Source organism: Physeter macrocephalus, chromosome 1, assembly GCF_002837175.3.
Source record: "Physeter macrocephalus isolate SW-GA chromosome 1, ASM283717v5, whole genome shotgun sequence".
In the NCBI taxonomy this organism is placed as follows: domain Eukaryota; kingdom Metazoa; phylum Chordata; class Mammalia; order Artiodactyla; family Physeteridae; genus Physeter; species Physeter macrocephalus.
The window spans coordinates 79,816,287-79,838,080 of record NC_041214.2 but is presented as its reverse complement, the minus strand read 5'-3'; the positions used below and the strand labels follow the sequence as shown (position 1 = coordinate 79,838,080).

The window sequence follows — 21,794 nt, the reverse complement described above, 5'->3', positions numbered from 1 at the left end:
CTTCACTCTGTATGACAGACTCTAGGTCCATCCGCCTCACTACAAATAACTCAATTTCATTTCTTTTATGGCTGAGTAATATTCCATTGTATATATGTGCCACGTCTTCTTTATCCATTCATCTGTCGATGGACACTTAGGTTGCTTCCATGTCCTGGCTATTGTAAATAGTGCTGCAATGAACATTGTGTTACATGTCTTTTCTGAATTCTGGTTTTCTCAGGGTATATGCCCAGTAGTGGGATTGCTGGGTCATATGGTAGTTCTATTTTTAGTTTTTTAAGGAACCTCCATACTGTTCTCCATAGTGGCTGTATCAATTTACATTCCCACAAACATTGCAAGAGGGTTCCCTTTTCTCCACACCCTCTCCAGCATTTATTGTTTGTACAGATTGCCAACAAACACATGAAAGGATGCTCAACATCACTTATCATTAGAGAAATGCAAATCCTTCCTGTTCTTGATACTTGCCAGGCTCTTTCCCACCTTTGGCCTCAACCTTCATATAAGTTGTTTTCGCTGCCTGGAAAGTATTCTTCCCTCCTCTTCCAATGAGAAGCTCCTTCTCATCCTACATGTTTCAAATCCAATGTCACCTCCTCAAAGATGCCTTCCCTGACTTCCTATTTAAAGTTATTATCTATTATATTAATGATGAATTATACAAACTACATAGATTTTACTACATAAATTGTAAACATATAGCATATATTTCTATATGTACATCATCCTGATTATTTTTATAATGCTTACCACAGCCTGTAATTATTTTGTTTATTTTCCATTAGTCTGCCCTGACTAGGCTGCAGGGTCTTTGAGAGCAGAGGCCTTTTCTGTCCTGTGCACCTGGACAGGGCTCTGCTCCTTTCTGAGCCATAATATATTCATCTATGAACAGAGGATTGTTAGCCTGCCTTGTCCACTTCCAGGGTCATTGTAAATTGTAAATGGGAGAGTGGAGATGGAACCCTTTGGTGAATGGTAATGCCCACTAAAAATGTGAGTGAACACCATGGGCTCACATCAAAGCTTCCAGAAAACGCTGGGTGCAATGTAGAGACAATCCCTGCAGCAGCCACTGCCACTCAGATGTGACCCTGCTTTTTCTCTGTCTTGCCCCTCACAGATTAAAACCGGTCCAAAAGTTCTGGGGCCCTTCTGTGGAGAGAAAGCCCCAGAACCCATCAATACCCAGAGCCACAGTGTCCAGATCCTGTTCCGCAGTGACAACTCAGGCGAGAACCAGGGCTGGAGGCTGTTGTACAGGGCAACAGGTAACACGGCCTCTCCTCTCCTGGGTCACACTTGGCTCCCATGCTCAGCCCTCATGGGGCAGTGGCCAGGTGGTGAGGGGGAGCAGGCCTGGGGCTCCTCCAGGGATGTGGCAGAACTCCCAACTCTGCCAGTGAGCAGCTTGGGAACGAGGCAAATTCTCTTTGCTGACTCAGTTTCCCATCTGTAAAATGGGCGCAAGGACAGCAATGATGGTGGGTTTAGACTAGATGTAGATTTCAAAACTGGCTGCACTTCAGAATCACATGAGGAGATTTAAAAAAAAAGCAAACTGTTTCCTGAACTTCACTCCTTCACGCTGTGATTCACTGGGCGTGGGGAGGACCCCTCCGGTGCCAGCCCTCCTCACGTCTGGGGCAGGAATCTGGGTGAGAGTCTGTAGCTCAAAATGTTTCACCATGGCCGTTTGCCTCCATGTGTTCCCTAGACTGACAAAGCCCACAGGCCTCATTCCCCAGTACCTCAAGGCACCCAGTCCTGGTCCATACCCTGCTGGAGGTATTTGATCCAACGGGCCTGCAGTAACTCGAGGAAGAAGGGGGTAGACATCAGTGACAAGACCACAGCTGTGTGTGACTAATCCAGTTCAGAGACTATCCTGGCCTTGCCTGCATCATCACATTTATTGCCTGCTTGTGGGGAGAGGCAGGAAGAGGATATTAACAAAGGAGAGTTTGTCCAGGAAAGAGGAATCCTATCCAATTTAGCCTTTTGAAGAGAGGGCTCAGGGGCATATTATCACAGTCTCTCTAACACTTTGAAGAATGGTCTCGGGAAGAAAGAGTGGGGTCATCGTGCCTGGCCCAAAAGAGCAAACTATGCCCACTGAGTAAAAATTACAAGGGTATAAATTTCAGTTGAATATGAAAATTCTGTTTCTTTAATCAGAGGAGTCTAGTATGAAAGATACAGGTTGGGAGGTATCGAGCTCCCTGTCCCCGTAGGAATGCCAATAGATGTCTGAGGTCTACTATAGAAGATGTAAAGGGAACATTAGACAAGAGTTGCACTCAGTGACATTTAATATCTTTTCCAACCCTGAGTTTTGGTGAAATCATCTGGCCAACCACTTCATTTTACAAATGAGGAAATAGAGGTCCATGTTGGAAAGTGACCTGCTCAAGTTTACAAAGTAAGCCTTCTTCAGGGCCTGGTAGGTCCAGGCCCCCTTAGCCTGGGGGTATGGTTTTTGTGTGGCTTTTCCACCTTCATCAGGCCTTGCATTCTAGGGAATGGCCTCTTGTGACCAGACTTTTCTTTGTTTTCTCACCTTCTCCTTTCATTGTTCCCCACCAGGGAATGAGTGCCCCAAGCTGCAGCCTCCTGTCCATGGGAAAATCGAGCCCTTGCAAGCCGAGTACTTTTTCAAAGACCAAGTGCTCATCAGCTGTGACACAGGCTACAAAGTGCTGAAGGTACAGGGTCCTGCCGGGGGAGGGAGGTCATCCAGGCCAGAGAAATTCTCCAGAGCCTCCCAGGGCAGATGGGCTTCTAGAGCTTGTCCTGGTCCCACCACAGTATTTCCTAGCTTCTCCATAAACCTCCAAGATGCATCAGAGATTCCGGTCTTCTAAAAATTCAAAGTGTGCGTCCCAGACTCTCATTTCTGAAAGTGACACAAAAGTCAGAGCAAATCAAATCCATTCAGCCCGATAACCGGTACAAACAACATTAACAAAGTTTGTCAGGCTTTTGGTGGGAACCTAGGCTAGAAGTAGAGATTTTAAAGGTGGCAGGTGGGCATTGGTTGCTCTCTGAAACAGTCGTTCTCCTAGGAACCCCATGGTTAACCTAAAAACCACCACCACCACAACAAAAAAAAAAAATCACCTCCCAACCCCACCTGAGATCAATTCAAGCAGAATCTCGGGGGGTGGGGGGCAGTGACTGTTCTCTGGTAAGTTGCCCAGGTGAGTCTGATGTGAGCCAAGCTAGTGGACCGCTGCTCTCAGGGGACGATAATCCAAGTGAGGACCCCACGGCATCAGCACATCACTTGTTAGAAACGCAAAGCTGTGGTCCCCAGGCCAGACCCACTGAATCAGAAGGGCCCAGTGACCTGTGCAAAAGCCCTCAGGGACTCAGGGATGATGCTCCTCACTCAGGTTTGAGAGCCGCTGCTCTGAAGGAGTCACGGGTCCAGGTTTCCCTTCAGAGTCAGCCTCCCGGACCCCTTCTTGCACACAGTCCTGGCCTGTCTCCAGAGTAGGAGCGGGCAGATACGAATTCAGCATCTGTCTTCCCCTTAGCTTCAAGCCCTTGGAGGCCCACGGTTGGCAAAGCTCAGGGGAGGGCAGCCACCTTTGCTGTTCGAGCTGCTTTCACTGGGAAAAACCACAAACCCCACCGCTCCTCCTTCTTCCTATACCTTCTTCATGTTTCTTCCCAGGATAATGTGGAGGTGGACACGTTCCAGATCGAGTGTCTGAAGGATGGGACATGGAGTAACAAGATTCCCACCTGTAAAAGTAAGAAAACACAATCGGCTGCTTATAAGGGTCATGAGCTCCCCAGCACTGGTGGGGTCCGAGCAGAGCCCACACAAAGGGGGAAACCTGGCAGGTACACTCTGAGCGGGTTAGGGCAGGAATTCCACAGACACATCGGGGTTGGACAGAAGTTTATTCATGTTTCTTTCAGCAATAAGATGTCAGAATTCCAAAAGGACCTTGTGGGTCCCAGTTTGTTTTCTAAATACTAGTTTTACCTCTGCCTGCAGGCAGGTTGCCAAATTTGCTAAAGGAAGAGCTTGTTTCCAGGTTCGAAACTAGCTCTGGCAATTGCTAATTCAGGAAACTATTTTGGCACTGGTGCCCAGAGCCCAGTGACCTTGCCAGTCTTTACGTGGCCATCAGCTATATCCTCTGTCTCCTGGGACAGCTCATGAGCTGGGGCTGTGCAGGAAGGGGTGTGTGGTCAACACAGTGGACCTACGTGAAGCAGGGGGTCCAGTTCTGCACTGGTTCTTGGGACCCGGAGTTCTTGCCTTGGCTCTGCTCCTAACCCACGCTGTGACCAGGGACAAGATCCTTCACCTCAGCTGTAAAGATTTTGGATTAGCTTTAATATTCTAGAATATATCCCACTGGTTCAGAAATAATGTAATCCATCTAAATCACCTAGTGAGCTTGTAAAAATACATATCACCAGCCACCACGCCCTCTGCCCCTAACCAGGTGATTTCAATGCAAGACTTGTAAGGACCACAATTTTAGAAAACTCATCTGTGGCAACAGTGATGAGAGGAGGTCTGGCAACAGAAAGGGAAGAGAAAAGAGGGAGGGAGGGAAGGAGGATATGTTTTCGAATGGAGAGGCGAGGAGTCGAGAATTAGGGTGGGTCCTGCCCAGCCCCATTTCATGACCTCATATAAACTGTAGAGTGCTGTCCTCTTCCCTTCTACTAAATAGCTCGGGTCCAGTAGGCAGGCAGATCCACTCCCACTGCTCCAAGGGGACACTGTCAGGGTGGGTCTCCCTTGACGCAAATCCCAGGCATAATTTTGGAGCAGAAAGCGCTTGTTTTCAATTTTCTTTTCTATATGATGATGAGGCTGGAGTCAGCCCAGTGTGGGAAATGGGTGCACTTTATGGCTGCAATAAAAAGTCTCAACAGACATTTACTGGATGCCTGTGCAGAGGTCCACAGGGAATTCAGATGGAAAAGACAAGGCCCAGGCATTGAAGAACTAAATGCCAATAGACACATCTGCCACCTCCTGCAACACGTGGCTCTTGTGTGGTGCTGTGACTAAGTTCTGTGTGAAGCACTTTGCAGAACAGGGCAAGGAGGTGCTCTGAAGGACGAGGCAGAGGATGAGGGATAGAGAGGACAGGGTGTTGCTTTGGAGACAGGAAGTCCTAGATTCAAATCCAGACTCCACCGGTTAAATATGCATGAACAGTTGACCGAGACTCATTTGGCCTGAGTTTCCTGCATTCTTAATTGTTCTGTGGACTGAATTAATGTACATATCATACCCATGGAGCACCAGGAATAAGTAAAATCTCAGTAAAAGCTTGTTTCTTTCCCCTATCCAACCCCCTCATAGGAAGAGGTTTGGTTTCTCTCATTCATACTCTTGGAAAGTAGGAAACGTTGGTAATAATTTTCTGTCCCTGATGAAACACACGCTTTCTATTGTCACGGAAGTATTGATAAAGTAAGGCACTAATGTATCTCCTGGTGCTCTTTTATGTGACGTATGCTAGTATACAAAGGTATGCTGTCATTTTGTACTAAAGAAAAGAGGAATTTGTCCTCCCTAATATGGCCTGGTTCTCCCAGCATAGCCTGAATCAGGACTGTCAGACTCCCCACTCAGACACACCCGGCATCTCTGCTTGTTCACTGAGTAGGTATTTACTGAGTACTTTTGTCCCAGGCATGTGCTGGGTCCTAGGGGAGATGCAAAAAAGACAAAAAAGACTGAGAAGTTGTGAGTCCCCAGGGACTGTGGGGAAAGGGGTTGGGAACAGACAGAAGTGTGTGTGTGCAGTGAAGAAACCTGCACCAAAACAGGAAGTGGGAATCATGGGCTGTGGTTCTGGCCCTGCGTCCACCTTGCTGGGTGACCCCAAACAAGTCCTGCTCCACTCTGATGCCATCTGCCAAATGAGGGTTTGGACCAGATGAATGCAAAGCTTGCTCCACGGGCAGAATGTTATCATTGCCATGAGCCAGGATTTATGACTGTGCAAATTCTCAGGATGGTACGCATTCCACAATCCCAAGCTGTCCTTCACGCTGGCTGTACCTACACTATGCATTCTTAATCGATTCTGGTGGAGTGATTGTATTTCCTGCAGAAACTGTTTCTGCTTTGCTTGCTAATTTTTCTTTCTCTTCTTTTTCTCTCTCCCTCCTTCTCTCTGCTTCCTTTCTCTTTACCTCCTGACCCCTCTTTGATCTTCATCATGGTGGCAGAAACGGAAATGGATGTGGAGAGCGAACCTGAGTCAGAGCAAGTGGCAGAGTGAATGGCGGGACCCCACACAGTGCAGACATCCAGGAATGGACCACTCACAAGACCCCTGGGTCCCAGAGCTCCTCCATCCCTCCCCATCCTGCCAAAACTCCATTTCCCATTTCAGTGCGGATTAGAACGGATGCTGAACAAGGCAACACAGGCCTAAGCAGTTGAAACCGCGGCATATATAACAACTCTCCTTTTGAGGGTTCACCCGTCATACAACCATTATGCTGAAAAGATAATGAAAAGTTAATGGGGGATTTTTTTTTTTTAGCACTTCTATGTGGACTATACTCTTCTCAAAGGAAAAATGGCTTTCATTCTAGAGACATTCACATGGTCTTAGGTGGACCGGGTCAAAGTGGGCCCTGATTTCCACTCCACACTTCAAGTTTAAATGGGCCAGAATGCCTGTGACTTTATGATGTTAATATTTGTCCCCAATTGCTACTTTCTTAACAACCATGAGTAGGTGAAACTAACAATAACTCATATAGCATGGATTTTTAGGAAACCTAGACCTATTCTCATGCCCAAGAGTTTCTCTTCCACCTATACCTAACACAGGGCTGAAATTCCATCATCAGAAGATCTTTCCTCTGGGGTTTACAAATTTTGCATTTCTGAAAATTCCCTAATTAAAGTGTTTCAAAAGACAGGTATCACGCTTGAAAGTAGCAGTCCTCAGCTCTGGTGCCATGGGACATCAATGGGTCATAAATAATGATAAAGAAAGGGCTGTGGAGGGTGGGAATCTCTGCTTCAGCCTGAACAAAATCTGGGTAGACATATCAGAGCACCCCTGCATTACGTTGTGACTGCTCAGTCTATTTGCTGATTGAATGGCCTCTTGGTGAAGGCAGAATCCTGCAAGTCGGACAATGAATGGTCCGGAGACTGCAGCACCATCCTAGGTCAAGGGTACCCTTGAGAGAGGAGATGGGGCAATCCCTAAAGATAAGCATCAGTTGAATCAATATTTTGAAGACCACAAAGTATAACAGGCCTTGTACTCAGTGTGAGAGAGGGGATCGTAATTTAGACAGAAGATATGATATAAACCAGAATAATTGCAATACCAGGCAACCTAAGATACATACCTCAGAGAGCAGTGAATAAAGGGCCATGCAAGGAGAAATGAGGAAGCAGCCCTATCCAATTAGAAGAATGAGAAAAACCTTTCAAGAAGCCGCGATGTTCCATCAAGACCTGGAGGGCGGCCAGAGCATGAACCACAGGGTTTCCTGTGTAGGGAAAGCAGCAGCACAGTGAGGGGTGTGTGACGCTGCAGTGTAAGGGCACCACAGGAGGGACGAAGATGAAAGTGGGGTGGGACAGGTCAGGGACGTCCCTGGGACCTGAGGTCCAGGTGAGCTGATTGTGTGTGGTTCCCTAGGAAGCCCCAAGACTGTGTCAATGTATCCTCAGGGCGGCAGGTCAAGAAAGACGTGTCTGAAGGAAAGCAAATGGCAGGAAGAGTGACAGTGGAGACAGGGTGTGGGTGGCACAACCCGACCCAGAGACTGATGAGAATGAGAGGCCAGAGGAAAGGGGAAAGAAAGAGCGTTTTGATCCCAGAGTGTGGAAGTGGCCAGACACACTTTAGAGAAGATGATGGGACCCTTTCGCAAGCTAAGAAGATGGACTAACTGAGGAAGCAGAGTCTGGATCTAGCATCTTGGATTGTGGCAGGCAGAACTCAAGGGGCCTTCCGAAAGGGAAGCTGTCTCTAGGTCCCAGAGACACATGGCCCTTTGCCTGCCAGTGCAGACTTGAGGAAAAGGTTCACCTCTTCCCCACTCACCATACCCAAGCTGAAATGACCCTCTATTTTCCACTATCTGTCACCCCCTGTGTCTGGTTGTAAAACCAGCTTCATCAGTGGGCAAAGTTACTTCTCTGGAGTAAAGTGAAAGCAGGCCCTCCATCCAGACAATCTCTCTGCACCAGTGCTGGGTGCGTACAGGCTCTCAACGGCCTGACCACCTAGTCATGTCTACGACTGACCCTGGAATCCTCCACACAGAACTAGGTATTAGGTCTTGAGGATAATTTGAGCAAAATAAATTGCTAGACCGAAGTTAAGGGACTCAAGAGTAATACAAAGATCCAGGCACTAATCAATGGTATTTCCTAAAAAAGGAGGAAAAAATCTGCTTAGAGACTCTGCAGGAAAATACTTTAAAAATTGTTTATAGCTTTAGATAGTAAATATTATTGCCTCTTGTTATCATAGTGCTGACCCTTACATGCTTTCTCCTCAGAGTAGAAGGGTGTCTCTACCTTTGGGAGAGCAAAACAAATGGGAGCGATTTGTCCAGGGGGATTGGAGGCCAGGAAACAACACTAACCTGTTCTCTTGGCGTTTGCCTTCCTTGTAAATAGGAGGTACCTACCTGCTTTTACTCCCATGCTTCATCCCTCTCCTCCACCCTGAAGGGTCTTAGAATCATCTGTATTTTCAGTTAGGTAACTCTCTGTTCAATCAAAAATATAAATTTGGAGTCCTAAAGTTAAAAATCACAATTTCTGAATAGCGTCTCGGGCAAATTGCCCCTATCTCTGTTTCCCGAGGTGACCAGGTAAAATTCAGGAGGAGGGAAACTCTGGCTTTAGAATGTGATCCTCTGAAATTATCAGAAGATGGACAGCTAATGTCCACCATTACCCAGCTAATATTGATTACAGGCCGTTTCACAGGTCCTAAGAACCGTGAGTCTGGTTTACTTAAAAAAAACACTGAGTTTAAGGTCAGGTCTAGTTCTCTGACTGTAACTCACTCTGTGACCTTAGACCAGTCAAGTCTCCCCCCTGGGCTCATCTGTAAATAAAGATGATGTTCTAGGTTGCCTGACTTCAGGTTCCTTTCCACCTGCGGAGTTCTGAGTCCTCTGGGATTCTTCAATTCTGGCAGAGGCTGTTTGAACTAAGATTAGGATTTCCTTAGAAATGAGCACCATCTTCTAACAAGGGCCCCTGAAGAGACATTGACACATTGGGTCCTCAGCTCCTGACCTGGCCCCTGGCAGACTCGTGCTGGCACCTCCCCTAAGACTTGGCTGGATGGGCAAGCTCTCCTAAGACCACCTCTGAGGAGCAGGCATCTTTGGTCTCGCCCTACAGCCAGCCCCAACGTCCAGCCACCAACAACCAGAGAAAATGAGTAGGTGAAGACTAAAAGTTGGACCCTCCTGACCCCTCTTCTGCCTTCTGTGCCTGCAGAGAGCCAGCAGGGTGCGGCTGTGTACTCATGCAGGAGCTGGGTTTCTTTTTGTTTGTTTTTTTTATGCCAAGCTCCAAAGTGAGCACAATAATTGCTCTTACTCAGCATGTGGTTGGGTCTGGAAGAACTGAAGGTTCTTTGGTTCATGTGAGACAGAATTTTCTCACTGAGACATGGGCTTCATGCTTGGACAGAAAAGGATATGAGGATTGCACAATAGAACTGGAAGTCAAGGAAAGGGCCCTGGTGGGGAGAAGACTGGGATCTGCTTGAATCTCAGCAGACCTGCCCCTGCCCTGGAATTGACACCAGGCCAGGTGAGTTGAACACACAGTAGTCATAGACGGGAGAGACCCCAAATGCAGGGCCATCATTTGCATAGACTATAACGTTGCTCTCTGGAGTTGTGTGCAGTGTACAAGCTGCACATCGTCTGAGACATGCACCAGATGGCCCCAAGAAGAAGAGGAAGGGGTAATTGAGGGGTCTCACTCTCTTCTCTCTCAGTTGTGGACTGTGGAGCCCCGGCAGAGCTGGAAAACGGGCTGGTCACATTTTCCACCAGAAACAACCTTACCACATACAAATCTGAGATCAGATACTCCTGCCAGCAGCCCTACTACAAGATGCTGCACAGTATCACAGGTGAGCCTTCCGTGCTAAACCAGCGCACTCCCTCCTCACACGCTCTGGGTCTCAGGGTTGGGCTGGGGGCTGAGACAGCTAGTCTGTTGGCCACGGTTTGGGAGGAATTGGGAAGAGAAACCCTTGGAGACATGCCTCACCTCTCCCTGCCTCAGGCCTGCACCCCGAGTTAAGCTGCATGATATCCCCCTACCCACACAGACATATAGCCTCTGGCAGAGAAGGAACCCTCAAGGAGATGTGAAGGCCAGTCAGTTCTGCTTCCACCACAGACTAGCACTAAGAAAATTCTCCTAATTTCTCAAAGCCTCCAAGTCCTCCTTCCAGAAAGGGAATAGTGATAGCTCTCACAGAGCTGGCGTAAGCCTCATGAGATGTTGGGCACAAGTGTGGTTTATGAAAGGGTTTGTTAAGTGGAGAAGCGGGGGCAGGGGAAGTGCCCCACAGAGAGCTGTGTGACTAATGATGAGAGGTGCCTTCCAGGGGCTGGGCGGGGCCCCAACAGGCAGGAGTCAGATTGCTCAGAGCCTTGGACACCATACTGAAGAGCATCCTGTTTATTTTTGAGTCCAATGGGGAGCTATTGTGATTTTGAGCAGAGATGAAACGATTCCCAGTTTAGAAAGATGCTTCAAGTTGCAGACAGGACTGGCTCAGAGAGAACGGCATCCGAAAGACTCTTTGGAAGACTTGCAATGATCCACAACAGAGGAGTTAAAAACCCGGATCTATTTTCCATGTGCTATAAATCACCTATGGTCTCCTTCCTCTTCAACCTTTTCTCCCTCTCCCAGATGTATATACGTGTTCTGCCCAAGGAGTCTGGATGAACGAAGTCCTGGGGAGAAGCCAGCCCACCTGCCTGCCAGGTACCTTACCCTCAAGTTCTCTGCCTCAAGGTCTCCCATGGCAGGCCCTCGGGCCGCAGGTGCCCTAGCTGTTAATGGAGTAAGGGGTGGGGGGTGGGGTCATGATGCTTCGATTGATTTTTAAGAGATAACGTCAGACGATCAAAGGTCAGAAAAGCCTAGCCTCACATCTTCTCAAACCAACCAGCCTCTATGTTCAACCTGTTCTGTCACACCAGGAGCCTTCTTGCCTCTTCTCTCTGCAGTTCTGCACCCTTCCCACCAGGTTTTTCATCCCACACAGTTGGTGTTTGCACTGGCTGTGTACCAGGAAAAGTGAGAAAGTAGACACCTCGTCCTCAAGCACTCACTGTGTTTCAGAGGAGGTGGAAATCAGACAAATACAAAATGACCATAGGACAGAGAAGCAAGTTCTTCCAAAGAGCAATGCGCTCAAGTCTTAGTGACTGCTACCTCCCCCAAGCCTGTCTACTGACCCCACTTTAAAATGAACAAAGAACGTTGTGGTAATAGGAAATGTCCCTGGCCATCACAGCTGCTATGAGTTCCCAGAGAAGGAAGAAATTCCTGCATGTAGTTGTCTGGGAGTAAAGGGATGGGGACTGGTTAGGAAGACTTCACTTAAGAGGGCTTTAAGTCTGAAAAAGAACGCAAAAAATTCGTGAGGAGCTGAAACAGGGGAAAGGCCAATCCATTCACACTCTGCTGACCCCCGTCATCTCAGTTAGGCTTAGCCAGGAGCACACCCAAGGGCCACGGCTGGAGAAGCCTCAGAGAAGATGGGGAATGGTGGAGCTGTGGCAAACTGGAGGCCAAACCCCCATTTTGCTAAAATACTAGGGGGGCCAAAGAAGACGGCACTGCAGGTGGATTGCATCCCGGGCAGCCATGTTGCGGTGTCTAGAAGGGGAGGAGGCACTGAGCTGGGAGTCATGGGCCCGGGTCTTGGTCCCGCTGTTGTCTTTTCCTAATTGCAAGATTTGGTAGGTAACCTCACCTCTCTGGGGCTAGGATTTCGTACCTCAGAAGTGAGGGAGCAGGAACAGGTGATCCCTGACATTCTATGACTCTTAATGGTCATCGTCCTCTAGATTCATACAAAGCATCTTGGATACAATGAGTCATGAAATTCTTTTAACACCTGGTATCGAGCAGAACATCGTGCATCATTGGACCAGGCCAGAGAATTCTAAATTCTCCCCCGCTAAAACACCAAGATTGAACCCAAAGGCAAGCCAGAATGGAGAAAGCCATCTCATCTGGCATCACAATATCCCACCTTTCCAAGGAAACTGTTAAGAAAATATTATTTGCCCCTTATTTTACACATGAGAAAACGAAGGATCAGGGAGGTGTAATGATTCATCCAGGGTTACCTACAAAAAGTTAGAGGCAGAACTGGAAGATGGACTCAAGACTTTTGATGTCAACACCAGCAATGCTGAGCCATTCTTGACTCTGCCATCCTCATGAACCCAGAATTCTCGAATATCACATTTCTGTTTTTAGGGCCCTCCCTCAGTACCTCCAGCCTTCTAGAGCCCAAATCTGACTTCAGCACAGCTGAAGCTCTAGTATTTCAAGGTGAATCCTTTGCCTCAGGAAAGACTGGATGGAGAACGGTAGCAGCCTAAAAGAATGGCCCCATTTCAATGAGCACTCTCAAAGGCTTGCTGCATCATTCAACCTCTTGAAAGGACAAGAGCATATCAAGAAGAAAACAGACTTTAGTGGGAAAAAATGAAGCCAGAGTCCAAAGAAACAGGCTCCATTTCTGGCTCTGCCACTAATAACTTTGAGTATGTCACTTGCCTTCTTTGAACCTCAAGTTTTCCATCTGTAAATTAGCTGTTCTCCAAGCTTCCCTCGCTCAGACACTCTGTGACCTGGAGTATGCCACTGGCAGCTTCGTGGGAAAAAGGCACCATTCAGTGCTGGCTTTGCTGTGACCATGGACTGAGCCACAGACGTGTCCCTCACCAGATGAGGGCCTATGAGCACTCAATGAGCTGTTTTGCAGGGCCAGTCACAGACCTGCCTGGAGAAGTCACTTTGTAGGCTGCTGCTTATAATTGGGAGTCTGGCCTTCAGCTCTGAAAGGCCTGCCACAGACAATTAGCAAAAACCGGCTCACGTCTGGCCTGGGGTGAACAGCAGGGTGCCTCGGGATCACGTAAGAAGCATTTGGCATCCAGAAGAAGAGCATCTGAAAAGCATTAGGTTGCTGGAAGCCTGACCTCTCAGAGTTGCCAAGAAAACTCAAATGCTCCTTGGTCTTTAATGGACTGCTGAAAGTATTCCAGGCCAAGGGGTGTAGCCTGGCAAGTTGCAACCAAGAGAAGGTCCACGCTCATACCAGGCTTAGCCCCCAGACCTAAGCACCCTGCTTGGAGGGGCCCTTGTGAGCTTGTTCTTAGGCAGCGGGGGGCTGGTTCTGAAGACCCTCTGCTCATGGGCCAAAGGCGTGTTTGGCTACAGGAGGCTGGTGGTGCATGTGCATGCTCGGGGCACAACTCGGTACAACGAAGTTTGATCAGACCTTTCTTCTTTCCCTGAAGGTACGACGGGGTTCCCAGGTGCAATGATGGGTAGAGCAGAGCCTATGCATCATTGCTTGTAGATTATGCCACCTTTCCCTAACCTTGGATGCCCTGGGCATCCCTTCACATCATGTGTCCTTTAGTCCAGAGAAGAAAAGTTTCTTTATATGTAATGAGGAACTGTGGGATACAAGGACAAGGCATTCATCTTAGAATCTAGTTAAGCCCCTGCTACTCAACTTAATACCAATGTGACCTTGGGCTAGTCATTTAACCTCTGGAGAGTTCTACTCACCTATAAAATGGGGGTGACCAGGGCAAATGAAACAAAAATCAAAGGAATTTGGAATTTAAAGGATCGTTGGAGATCATCTTGACCAACTGCCTCATTTAGCAGATCAAAAATTGAAATCCAGAGAAGGAAATTTCCTTACCCAGAGTCACACAGGATAGAGGAGAGACAAGCCAGTTCAAGGCCCCAGGTGTCTCAGTTCCCAGTCCAGTGTTTGCTGTGACCTGCTAGACAGTATTTTAATTTCCTTCCATCTCTCAAAGCCATTGACCTGTGGTTTTCAGAAGTTTTCTAAGTACCTACAGCATGGACCACATCTGGGTTCTGAGATGCCTTTCTAGGGAAGAAAGAGGCAAAGTGACCACTGCTAGAGATAGTCCTGGCTAAAGATGATCCGGGCCACAAGTGATCTTGGCTGGAATGGTTCAGGATGGTGAAGGCCCACATATAAAAAGGTCTGGTCCATAGAGAGCCCTGGCTACAGAAGGGTCCAACTACAGATGGGCCAGACTAGAAAGACTTAGGCCAAAGATGACCCCACTCAGAGCTTTCCCAGGCTAGCATGGCTCTGTGATGTAGAGTAGGGTCCGTGGTGGCATAATCTACAGTGGGTGAGGTGTGCATTTCTTTCAGAGGGTCTTTCCACCTGGCTGACCTGACCTGTCTCTGTCTCTTGTCCCCGCTCCCTCCTTCTCCTTGCAGTGTGTGGTCAGCCCTCCCGCTCCCTGCCAAACCTGGTCAAGCGGATCATCGGGGGCCGGAATGCTGAGCCCGGCCTCTTCCCATGGCAGGCCCTGATCGTGGTGGAGGACACCTCAAGGGTGCCCAATGACAAGTGGTTTGGGAGCGGGGCCCTGCTCTCTGAGTCCTGGATCCTCACGGCAGCCCACGTGCTGCGCTCCCAGCGCAGAGACAACACAGTGACACCGGTCTCCAGGGAGCACGTCACCGTCTACCTGGGCCTGCACGACGTGCGGGACAAACTGGGGGCTGTCAATAGCTCGGCCGCCCGAGTGGTGCTCCACCCAGACTTCGACATCCAGAACTACAACCACGACATCGCTCTGGTGCAGCTGCGGGAGCCTGTGCCCCTGGGGCCTCACATCATGCCCGTCTGCCTGCCGCGGCCCGAGCCCGAAGGCCCAGCACCCCACATGCTGGGGCTGGTAGCTGGTTGGGGCATCTCCAATCCTAACGTGACGGTGGACGAGATCATCAGCAGTGGCACGCGGACCTTGTCAGACGTCCTGCAGTACGTCAAGTTACCTGTGGTGCCACACGCCGAGTGCAAGACTAGCTACGAGTCCCGGTCGGGCAACTACAGCGTCACAGAGAACATGTTCTGTGCCGGCTACTACGAGGGTGGCAAGGACACGTGCCTGGGGGACAGCGGCGGCGCCTTTGTCATCCTCGACGACTCGAGCCAGCGCTGGGTGGCCCAAGGCCTGGTGTCCTGGGGGGGCCCCGAAGAATGTGGCAGCAAGCAGGTGTATGGGGTCTACACCAAGGTCTCCAACTACGTGGACTGGGTGTGGGAGCAGATAGGCTCCCCGCGGGGCCTGGGGGAGCTCCAGGTGGAGCGGTGAGCTGCCTGACGTCCTCGGGGCGCCTGCCCTGGCCAGCCCGAGCGAGGCTGCACCACACACTCCCAAAGACGGCACACTCCATGTTACTCACGTGACCAGTGGGATGGACCACGCTGCTCCCACCCTCCCAAGACAGTCCCTGGGACCCTGAGAGGCAACAGTGTGGTACAGGAAAAAGGCCTTACACAGGAGACCTGGGTCGCTGGCCCTGGGCGAGTCCCCTCCCCTCTCCAGGCCTCCTTCTCCCCGCAGTACAGTGAGGGAGCTAGACTGGGGCCAGTACCCCCTTACTCCTCTACCGAGTGCTCACTCCAGGGGCCTCGTTCACTCCTAGTCATTTGTCAAACCCAGTGGCCCTGGTCTCACTCTTGCCGTAACCGAGCTTGGACCCGACTGTTAGAAAATGTTTCCTTGCCTTGAGCTAAGTCCGTGTATTCTCCCAGCTTTGCCCTCTGGGTACATTCTAGCAGAAAACTCCTCAGGTTTGGGGAGACAGGGATGACACCCCGAGGCCCCTCTCTCCACGTGTAATGCCTTGTAGTACTTTGGTCCCTGGGTTTTCTCTCCCAAAACTTCTTGCAGTCCAAGCCTTATCCCTTCTGTTCCCTGTTAAAGGAATTTCAAAGGACAAAGAGAAAGCTGGGAAGCTCTGTGGTGACTGGGGGGAGGAGAAGAGCAGTGGGGGGGCTCCCCAACCCCGTTAAGTTCCCACCAACAACTCAGAACACGTCATTTGGACCCATACGTCACTCCCGAATACCAGCTGACCACGTGGGTGTCCACACCTGACGCTCCAGAAGAGCACGAAGCAACCTTCCAGCCTTGAAATGTGTCATCTGAAAAGGCTACCTGAGCCTCAGCCTCAGGTGTGGAGACTCAGATGGATTGTTTGGAGAAGGAGAAGGCTCACACCATGCTCCACTGTGCCTCTGGACAGGGAAACAGAAGAAGGAGGGCTCAGGACACAGGAGTGACTGCCAGCGTGTCTGTGGTCTGAGCTCTACAGAGAACACGCCCAGCATGGATGTTCAGAGGGATCCAGTCCTCCAGTTTCCAGGAGCCAGAGCCAAGAGAAGCAGGGGCTTGCCCATGAAAGACAGTGAGAAGAGAGGGAGAGCCCCGAGTCCTGGGTTCCAGCCCCAGCTCTGTCCCCAGCTGGCTGTGTAACCTTTGACAAATCACTTTCCCTCTCTGGGCCTCAGTTTCCCCATCTGTAAAAGGAAGGCATCAGATCCCCCTCAGGGTCCTTCCAGCTCCAGTGTTCGGTGCTTCCAATGCCAGCAGCCTCTCCCTGGCCCTCACAGGGCTGATCACCCTCCTTCTCCCCAGGCTCGCTCTCCTGGGGACTCTCCATCAGAGAAAGAAGAAGCCCTGAGAGGAATTCCAGGAGAGCAATTGGGAAGCGTCCACTTTTCCAGTCGGGTCCTGGAAGCACACTCCTATGTGTATGAACAGTGCATGTAGAGGATACTATATCTTGTTTATTTTATATCACAAGCTTCACTCCTCTGTAAGTTTCCTCTGCACTCCATTTCTCCCATCAGGGGACTAAAGTGGAAATAAACCCTCTGTGGATAACCAACAGCCTTTGTTTTGGGGTTTGGTTATTGTTGATGTTCGTTTGTTTTGACTTTTTGAAGAAAACCTGGCCCCTCATGAAGCCAAAATCTCTCCCATTGCAGAAAAAGTACAATTTTTGTCACCTGGACATCATCCAAGAAAGGGTGATGAGGAATGGAGTCGGTTATGGACATGTGTCCTCTCGAAGGCTGCCCGTTCCATCACGGAAGTGCCTGCCATTTGTGTGTGTGTGTGTGTGTGTGTGTGGTACGCGGGCCTCTCACCGCTGTGGCCTCTCCCGTTGCGGAGCACAGGCTCCGGACGCGCAGGCTCAGCGGCCATGGCTCACGGGCCCAGCCGCTCCGCGGCATGTGGGATCTTCCCGTACCGGGGCACGAATCTGCGTCCCCTGCATCGGCAGGCGGACTCTCAACCACTACGCCACCAGGGAAGCCCGTGCCTGCTATTTAATTCCTTGAGTTCAAAGAGCTTGAATGAGCACTCAAGGCAAGACCGTGTGCACCTAGTCTCACACAGGCAAAGGGAATTAACGTCATTAGAGGAGCGGAGATTGCAGTATTACGGGAACTTAAGGAAGCGGAGGTTCATACAGCTGAAGAGGATCTGGATAAATCTGCAAAGAGGTTACAAAGAACGCCCTGGGAGATGGGAGAGAAGGGGAGAGGGGACAAAGATCAAGCAGGAAAGTGTGTCCTGAGTGGAGTGGGGGCAGAGGGTATGAGAGGAAAGTGGACAGAGTCTCGAAGGTCATTCTATGTTTGCGCTCTGTCCTGTAACCAGTGATTCTCTAGTTTGGGGTATATCAGAATCACCTGGGGTGCTTGTTAGGAATGCAGATTCCTGGGTCTCAGCCATGGGAAATTCTGAATCAGCAGGTTGGAGCGTGAACAGCATGCCGTGAGAAGTGGAGGGGTCGGTGGAAGGACCAAGCTAGAGGGAGCGGTTGGGAAATTACAGCAACCATTCTGGAGAGAGGTGGTGAAACCCCGCCGGACCTAGGGTGTGACACTGCGGATGTGGGCGTGAGGGAGTTTGAAAACATCTAAGTAGTGTATTGGGCAGGGCTTGGTGTAGAGGCATCGTGTGAATAGTGCAGACACAGAGGTGTGGAGTAACACAAGCTAATCTGTTAGTGAGGGCTCCCCATACAATGCGCTCCTAGTTTGCCTTTGTTTGGGGTTTGTATCATAATGAAAAGCATGAAATGTCATGCTTTTTACACTATTGAGAGCTAAAAGAATCTTACATTATGCCTTATACTTTATAGGTAGCTGATTTCAAAGATTATCATGTCTTGTACTCTATTACATTTCAGAGTTTTACTTTCCTCTAGATATTTGGACTTTATGTTGTGACATATTGAGACACAGATGTCATGAGGTTGCATGGAGAGCACATTGTGACATTACTCTCTGCTTCTTCTGGTGGCTTTTTTTTACCAGTTTAGTGGCTGATTAAATACGGGTGTTGAAGAAGAGGGAGGCAATGAGGATGCAGTCCGTGCAGACATTAACAGACATCTGGAATAACAAAGGGGAGACAGATGGGTGGTGAAGGGTGGAGACCAGGACTTGGGTTTCCTGTGCTTGAGGAGTTTATGTGCAATCCAGCTGGAGACGTAAGGATCAGTTCAGAGGAAAGGGCAGATTAGCGACACATCTGAAATTCATCAGGGTCTAAATGGTATGACGGCACGGGAGGAGATGGCATTATCTACTGGAAGAGAAAAGAAAAGGGGGCTGAGGACTCAGAAAGGGAAACACGAGCATGGACGGCATGGAGAGAAAAAGAGAAACCCCAAGGAAGAGACAAGAAAGAGGAATCAGAAACACAGGAAGAGAGGAGCTTCAGAAGCCAAGGAGGGAAAGCGTCAAGAAGGATAAAGCGATCAACAGTGCAAATGACCCAGGACAGTCCAGAGGATGCTTCCAGGCTGGACTTTCCTGGGTGCTGGGACCCGGTCTCTACTGTCAACTCTGAGAGAGGATCTAGGGAGCAGGCCCGCGCTCATGTTGAAGTCCTTAACCCTCCCTCCCTCTTACTTTATCCTCCTCGTCCTTCATCCTCCTCCTCTTCCTCCTCCACCACCTCTTTCTTCTTCTTCTTTCCCTCTTCTCTCTCTCTCTTTCCCCCTCCCTCCCACACCCTCCCTCCTTCTCTTTCTCTCTTCAGGCTTCTCCTAGGTTTTTATCTCTTTCCTGAGATAGCACACTGCCCTTACGTCCTCCCTTCTCTTGGTTTATATGCTCAGTTCTCCAGGTTTTGCTTCCTTGAAACCTACAAATCTTTTATTCTTACCACAGAGTCTGACTCTTCAAATGAGTTTGTATTTCCAGACTTTGGCTTCTGCTTTTCTCTTCCAAAAGTCAAAGCTGTATCCAGCCTCACCTAAAATAACAGATGCTCCAGCTTTAACAGTGGGCAGCCACAAGGCGAGGAGATTTCCTAGAGATGAAGAATACGTGAGATAAAATTTCAGAAATAGTGTTCTCCTATACATGTAAATATCATCATTGAAGTTCCAGTTATGGGCCCAGAGTCATTCTACCTCCATCTATGATTACAGATCTAGTAACTATTCAAATGGCCACTTTATGTCCAAGTTTGTGTGGAGCATGGCACTTTCTTCCTTTGAATCCACCTCCAAAGGACAGGGCAGGATGTGGATACTGGGTGTCAACTCCTCTTTCCAGAAACTTGACTATGGAAGAGAGGAGAGGAAGACACTGTGGAATGGATGAGAATCAGGGAAAATGGAAATTTGATTTGTAGGATGAGAGGTCTTGATCATGTTTTGGAGGCATAGACAAAGGAGAGATGCAAGACAGAGGAGAGGGGTGCGAATCCGCAAAGCCAGGTCTCCAAAAGCTTGGAAGTGAGGAGATCCAAAGCCCAGAATTAGTTCTGAAGAGAAGAAGGTTTACAGAGGGAGCAGATGGAGAGGAGGATGTTTTTTGGTTTGGTTTGGTTTGGTTTTTCCATTAGTAGCAAGTTTTTCTACAAACTTTCCGCGAAGTGATCTTTGGCAAATCTGGGCTTTTAGCCAGCAGCTTAGCAACCCCAGCAGAGAAGGACCTTCTAGCAAAATTCCCAAGGCAGACTTTCGTTGGCCTGGCCAGGGTTACATTCCCATCTCTGAGCAATCGCTGTGACCAGAGTATAAGAGGTTTTCATTAGTCAGGTCTGGGTCACATTCCTACCCCTAGAACCAGAGGTAAGATCATTGCAACTCAGGCTATATGGACAAGAAATGGGGGAAGAGTGGGCCCCAGAGGAAAATTGGGGTGCTGTTACTGAAAGGAGCAATGGATGCTGGGAAATCAAAAATAACAGAGTTCCTAACAGAGGGTGATGTGCTAGTAGCTCTGGCAAAGGGCAAGATGGAGCCCAGAGTGTGATCTGTCCTCCCTCCCTTGGCTGCAGTGTGTGGGATCCCCAAGTTCTCCCGGAATCTGATGGCCAGGATCTTCAATGGACGCCCAGCCCAGAAGGGCACCACCCCATGGATTGCCATGCTGTCACACCTGAATGGGCAGCCCTTCTGCGGGGGCTCCCTTTTAGGTAAGGTGAAGGTGGAAGGGGTGGGGGACCCAGGATTAGAGGTTAGGGTAGAAGGAAAGGGACCTGACCCTCTTCCTGGAGACTGACAAGATTTCTTCACTGAGAATCTTCCACAGTAGTAGTGGGACCCAGAAGTACAAAGTGGTAGAAAGAAACCTTAGCTGGAGCCAGGAGACATGTGTTCTGTTCTAGCTGGCTCCTTCAGCCAACAACACTTCCTGAGCCCTGGTCATTCTCTGGCACTGAGAAGGGTGAGGGAGTCAGACCCTTAAACATGGATCACAGCACAAGGCACTTACATGAGGCTCAAAGTGAGGGTGTGCCAGCGCCATGGGACCAGGGGGAACCAGGAAACCCACCCTAGAGGAGTCAGAGAAGGGAGAGCTACAAAGCCTTGAATGCCATGCTTGGGAATTTAGATCTTTTCTTGAATGCTGCTCCAGGTTTATAAGCATGTTCTGGAAAGTTCTCTCCTGAGATAGCATGGATTGAAAGAAGGGTGAATCTGGAAGCCAAGAGTCCAGTGAGGCAGCTATAGTGCAATAGTGGGGAGGGAAGTCATTAGCCTCAGAAAAAGGACAGGGGATGAGGAATAGAAACGAGGCCGATTCAAAGCCATTGAGAAATAGGATTGTGAGAATTTTGTAACGGACTGAATGTGATGAGTGGGAGCAAAGGCAGGAAAGAAACGATTGATGGCTCTTCCTGCCAGTTTAGTCCAAATGATCTAAGGTCCATCCCAGCTCTGACATCATAATAAAAATTCATAGCAATCTAGAGTCCCCCTGACCCTATCACAGAGGAAGCAGGCACGGGTGGGTCCACTTCTGCCTGGGCAGCTCTGGGGCTGCCGCTCTCGCCTCGCGCTGACCCACCCTCCTCCTCCAGGGTACGCTCAGGTGAGGACAGCTCCCCGACCGGGATCCCTGAGGGGAGGCGCAGGCTCTGGCGAGACTGCAGTCTGGACATCCCGAGATATGTGAAATGGTAAACCCAGCAGAGGGTTTGATCCTTATAGACCCACAAACACAAAGATGAGTGGTCTCACCCTATGGAGCCTCCCAAAGGGGCACAGAGAGTGAGCACAGGTTAAAGGGGAGCCCGGTGGGGAGCAGGCAGGGGAGAGGACCAAGAATGAGAAGGGGCAGAGAGACAGAGAGAGGGGTTAGAAGGACAAGGACAAAGAGAGAGAAAAACGGAGAGACAGAGGGCATATGAGAGAACTAGAG

The 21,794-nt window shown here is 49.4% G+C and overlaps 1 protein-coding gene across 2 annotated transcripts in view; it reads left to right on the top strand.

Moving 5' to 3' along the window:
* The window catches only part of MASP1 (MBL associated serine protease 1), a 46,831-nt gene extending 29,847 nt beyond the window's left edge, over nt 1-16,984 (top strand). The window contains exons 6-11 of one of the 2 annotated variants that reach the window (XM_007111538.4): nt 1,130-1,277; nt 2,593-2,711; nt 3,686-3,764; nt 9,999-10,136; nt 10,931-11,005; nt 14,540-16,984. In XM_007111538.4, the coding sequence (XP_007111600.1) occupies nt 1,130-1,277; nt 2,593-2,711; nt 3,686-3,764; nt 9,999-10,136; nt 10,931-11,005; nt 14,540-15,423 (1,443 nt within the window). In that variant the 3' untranslated portion in view covers nt 15,424-16,984. Of the gene's footprint in view, nt 1-1,129; nt 1,278-2,592; nt 2,712-3,685; nt 3,765-6,222; nt 6,691-9,998; nt 10,137-10,930; nt 11,006-14,539 lie in introns of those variants that run through there. The other variant, XM_024124218.1, reaches the window with a different exon arrangement.
* The last annotated feature ends 4,810 nt before the right edge of the window (nt 16,985-21,794 follow it).